The 5455-nt window shown below is 40.6% G+C and overlaps 1 protein-coding gene across 4 annotated transcripts in view; it reads right to left on the reverse strand.

Moving 5' to 3' along the window:
- Gucy1a1 (guanylate cyclase 1 soluble subunit alpha 1) overlaps positions 1-5455 on the reverse strand; it is a 54046-nt gene that overhangs the window by 26864 nt on the left and 21727 nt on the right. For all 4 annotated transcript variants that reach the window (XM_029537867.1, XM_029537870.1, XM_029537868.1 and 1 more), the window contains one exon: positions 468-826. In XM_029537867.1, the coding sequence (XP_029393727.1) occupies positions 468-722 (255 nt within the window). In that variant the 5' untranslated portion in view covers positions 723-826. The remainder of the gene's footprint in view (positions 1-467; positions 827-5455) is intronic.

Consider the following 5455-nt stretch of genomic DNA (forward strand, 5'->3'; position numbering starts at 1 on the left):
TTCTTCTTCTTCTTCTTCTTCTTCTTCTTCTTCTTCTTCTTCTTCTTCTTCTTCTTCTTCTTCTTCTTCTTCTTCTTCTTCTTCTTCTTCTTCTTTTTCCAAACAGGGTTTCTCTGTATAGCGCTGGCTGTCCCGGAACTCACTCTGTAGACCAGGCTGGCCTTGAACTCAGAAATCCACCTGTCTCTGCCTCCCAAGTGCTGGGATTAAAGGTGTGTACCACCACTGCCTGGCAAGTCTAATGATCTTTTGGAAGGAAGTCAAGATGTGAAACTTTTGACAATTACTCACAATTTAGAATACTGATATTTAAAAAGGCAGTTTTCATATGTTTCAAGGGCTCTTAAAAGTGAGTGTTTACCGTGCTCTTAAAAGTGAGAAACTTCATTTCTAAATATTTTCTTTTGAAAACCCTAGCATTTCCAATTTGTAAATACCACTGTCATTGCTAAAGGGAGAACACTCACCTCTGGGAAGATGAGCTTGCAAATACTCTCTGCCAGGGTGTGCAGGTAGACTCTGTTGCGACTTGTCTTTCTTTGGGGGAGACTCCCTTCTGCATTCTTCTCAGGGAAGCCCTGGCCGATGGGCAGAGTGGCCTGGCAGCCCTCAGAGCCTCCGGCCACCTCCTCTGTTGGCTCCTTAGGAACCTGACCAGGGGCCAGTAAGGAGAAAGGACACTCCCCTGTGATCTTGAGATCCTTGAACTTCCTGCAGAACATGGTGTTCCTGGAGCTTGGCCGTGGTTTCCTTCTGACTAGCTGATGTTGATGTGGACTGATGAAGATCTGCTTCTACTGACTCAAGGACATGCGTGACCCAGCATCTATGATCAGTGGAAAGTCAGAAGAGAAAGGATAGATGACTTTACACACAACAGATAGCTAGGTGCACACACACACACACACAAATTGCCAACCGAGTATCAATTAAAGATAAATCTCATTTTTCTCTTACTGTCCTTAGCACGAACTCTCAATTTCCATCTTTTCCACCTGAAAATGATCTTCATTTACTTCATATACTGTATTTCATGTGTGCTCCATCTAAACATCAGAGTGGTACATGCTAGTGTTTTCCTTAAATACTTCAATTTATGTATTATTCTACATATACTGAGAAACTATCTGTGTGAGGTAGGAATGAAACTTGGGTTCAGGTACACCTTAGTTAGCCCGCACTGGGCCAATACTTTTGGAGTCTGACCTCAAGAAATCTATCTATCTATCTATCTATCTATCTATCTATCTATCTATCTATCTATCTATCTATCCATCTATCTATTTACTTTTTTAAATGTTAATTTTTTATTAAGTATTTTCTTTATTTACATTTCAAATGCTACCCCCTTTCCTAGTTTCCTCTCTGAAAGCCCCCTATANCCTCCCCCGACCCTGCTCTCCAACCCATCCACTCCTGCTTCCTGCCCCTGGCATTCGTTATATATTTAAATACAATAAAACATTGGGAGAAAGTTTCCATATGACAATAACCACAATAAAGCTTTCAGTATACTTACATCCTTTGCAAAGTATATCTCTATAGCATAGACACCTTTTCTATAAGAATGAGGTCTATTGACTGAGAGACAATGCTTAGAATTTCGGAGGGGGGGGGTTTCACTGAGGACTGGCTTTAAAAACACCAAATATAACCAGGCATTAACACAACCATTTTCAGTTTTCTGGACAGAAAAGAGATGCCAATTTCTTCTTTGAAGGGGAAAAAAATACAGCTGTATGTTTTACAATTTGGCTTTTTCTAGTACTGTCTGTAAGTACATGGACCTCATATTCTTCATGGTATTACAGAGATCTCTTTCTAGAACTGCACAGGTGATACTTAGGAAAACCAAGTACGGTTCTAAGGAAGAACCTAGTGCATCACATATTCTCCTGACCTAGATCTCAGAACATGGATTGGTTCTGGATAACTCGAAAGTTAGTAGAATAAAAGATAATTTCAAATACATATTAATTTCTAAAAAAATGGTGTGTAGTGAGAATTTGGGCATCTTCAAAAACACAAAAATATAAGAGTGTTTTTGTTTTAATCCTATGCCTGAGATATGGGGCTCCTTCAGACTGTCCACAGCAGCCGATTATGATTATCCTCATGTTCTAGAGGGGCATGATTTTGACCTTGGCAAATAGTTTCTGCGAGTATGTGATGTTTAGAATTTTGGGGACCCTTCAGAGGGTATATAAATGCTACAGCTTCACTAGAATTGGCTGGTTGGGGATTGGATGCGGTTGGTTGTGGTTTGTGGAGGTTGTCAAGTAGACATGCAAAGAGATGAGAAGAAGAAAATAGTTTGATCTTTCTGACAGCCTTTCTTTGCCATCAAGAAGATCAAACTTGTCCCAAGGGACTCAACATCCCTAAATCAGCAGGAAGTAGTCTAACAATACTGTCACCCCCTTTCCCCTCTTCCTATTTTCTCTTGTACCTAGTGTTAGGGGCATGAAAGGGTGGAAGAAGAGGGGTGAAGGGTAGAAGAAAAGAAGAACCCACAAAGTAGTAAAAAAGTCCAGTTAAAATGATGACATTCTTTTTACATCATGATTCAAAAGAAGTATCTGTAATTATTTTCAGAATTTTCAGCTCTCTCAAAGTATGAGTATAAAAAGGAAGATAATGATAAAAAAGATTATGGTTTGAATCTGCCAGAAATATAGTGCTTCTTAAAATAACTTCCTCTAACACATATTAGAATTTGGAGGCTTGGCAGGATAGGTTATGATAAATTCCTCCATTACTGGATGTGAACGAACCCTGCCCTCCAAGCCTAACGTTTCCTCTCCTGCTCAGACTATCTGTACTTTTCCCATAACCCACCAACTGCCCACGACCTTCTCCCTTCCCTTGAACTACACAATGCTCTCATTTCCAGAAAATAGGCTTGGCGTGATTTTTACTAACTTAAAAACAGCAATGGGAAACAACCTGCACTTATTGAAGACTGGCTAAGTGTTTAGTCTCATTAAATCACACATGTGCAAACAGAGTAATTAGCGTTCTTCAACTGCGACTGATGAAATTACACTAGGAAACAGATGTATAAGCACCAGTATGCTTGAAACCTCTGTGTGTCTTGGGTTTGCCAGAAACACAGGACATATTCTTTTATTAAACAAGAGACTATTTTTAAGTGTAATGTCAGCACTCACTTTAGAAACAGTGTGGTCACTTAATGAGGTTGGTATAGAGCTGGCTGGTTTTGTGTGTCAACTTGACACAAGCTGGAGTTATCACAGAGACAGGAGCTTCAGTTGGGGAAGTGCCTCCATGAGATCCAGCTAGGGGGCATTTTCTCAATTAGTGATCAAGGGGGGAGGGCCCATTTTGGGTGGTGCCATCCCTGGGCTGGTAGTCTTGGGTTCTATAAGAAAGCAAGCTGAGCAAGCCAGGGGAAGCAAGCCAGTAAGTAACATCCCTCCATGGCCTCGGTATCAGCTCCTGCTTCCTGACCTGCTTGAGTTCTAGTCCTAACTTCCTTTGGTGATGAACAGCAGTGTGAAAAGTGTAAGCTGAATAAACTGTTTCTTCCCCAACTTGCTTCTTGGTCATGATGTTTGTGCAAGAACGGAAACCTTGACTAAGACATATGCTAAGGGGAAAACAAATAAAATAAGTTTAGTGACAAAGTTTTGACAAACAGTGATAGAGTGTGGTCTCAGAAAATTGGAGAGTTGCTTGCTGTCCTAAAAGCTGATGCTTAAACAGTCCCCTCCCAGAAATTACTAAATGTCTCTTCCTTTTCCTAATGTGAGATTAACTCCTCTCTCATGAAGATAATAGACTTTTCCTGGGTTTATGCTTATAACAAAGGTAACTTATTATTCAGGTAAGGTAACACTTCCTAATAAACCCCAAAGTTTGGCAAATCATAAAAACTGGTTTCCTGATGTCAACAGGGTCATATAGACCTGAGGTGAGAGCTTCCCCAACACATCTAACACCAAATGCCTCTTGCATAGAGGGAATCGAAAAGCAGATTTTAAACTTAGGAGTGGCACTGAGGTTAAGGAGAGCTTGGGAACAAAGCTTCCACCTGAAGAGCAAGCGTCAGCCATGTCCAATGCTGACTGCAACATGTAAGGCCTGGACATGCCTGTGACAGAAGCAATGTACCTGATTGAACACTGGGACTCAAAGTTGAGGCTTTTAAGACAGTCAAAGGGAAGCAGATGTAAAAAATAAAATTTCAATGTCATGGTAGTTTGCATACTTCAATGCAAATTTTAATTTTTTTTTAATAGAAGGAAGGACTGAAAGACTAGAAGGGTTTGACCTTCAAAACTAAGGGAATAATGACTGATCAACATTAGTGAGCTCTTCTTCACTCTATAGTAGGAAATGAGAAGAAAAAAATTTTTCTATGATCAGAAAAGCAAGACAAGTAGAAAATCCAGGGAACATGACCAAGTTTCCCCAGCACTGTTTTGTTTATTTGTGTGTTTGTTTTTAGGGTGATACAATTCAGTGTAAGGTGAACTTACAATGTCTACACACTCCCTAGAAGGTTGGGGATGCGGCTAAGTTCACTTTCACTCACAACATCAATTTGCCAGGCCAAGGCTTTCTGTCTTTTGTTTCCAAGAAGTGTATGAAACTTCCTTGTTAAGTTGATGATGTTCACAGGACAAACCTCAAGATTCTTTTGCCTCTCAACAAATTTGAATTCTTCATTTATTTGCTTTTTTTTCTTTTACGTAATTTTAAACTACGGCATCTTTAAAAATCACTGGATTTCATTCTGCTCCATTTATTGTGTTCTACAAATGTGGCTGCCTTGCCACCGGTCTGGCAGTCTTCAAGACACAGAGGCCCAGTGATAGCCAAAGGCACTCTGCTGTAATCGAACATATGCTCTATAGATGACACACATCTAGGACATCAACTCCCAGAGCTAGTGCTCAGGGTCGTGGGGATGCAAATCAGGACCCAGATTTACCTGTGAGGAGCATCTAGCTCAGTCATGTGAAAAGACTTTCAGAACAAAGAAACACCATGTTTGAATATTAAGATGTCATGTTTAAGGACCAGAAGTGATTTTAGGCTGACACAGGAGAATGTCTAGGAAGGAGAAGAAGGGGATAAGATGAAAGGTTAAATGAATGTAGGTTGCCATGCAGCAGGCTTCTGTGATTAGGTAAAACAAGTAAAATTCCCAGTGAGACCTTCAACTCAGACAAAGGATGCCAAATGTGAATAACTGACTGCCTTTCTAGTTGGAGATGCATAGTGGAAACTGGGTTAGAGCTACACAGATAATAGGGCTGAGAAGGACTGAATGGGAACTCTGAGGATGTTGACCAACTCGACAAGTGCTTTGGGTTGAAAACCCACAGGTCTTGACCAAAAGACACATTCCTGGGACTGCAACCAAACCACTGCCACAGAAGGCTCTCTCTCTCTCTCTCTCTCTCTCTCTCTCTCTCTCTCTCTCTCT

The sequence above is a fragment of the Mus pahari genome, chromosome 4 (genome assembly GCF_900095145.1).
Source record: "Mus pahari chromosome 4, PAHARI_EIJ_v1.1, whole genome shotgun sequence".
Taxonomy (NCBI): Eukaryota; Metazoa; Chordata; class Mammalia; order Rodentia; family Muridae; genus Mus; species Mus pahari.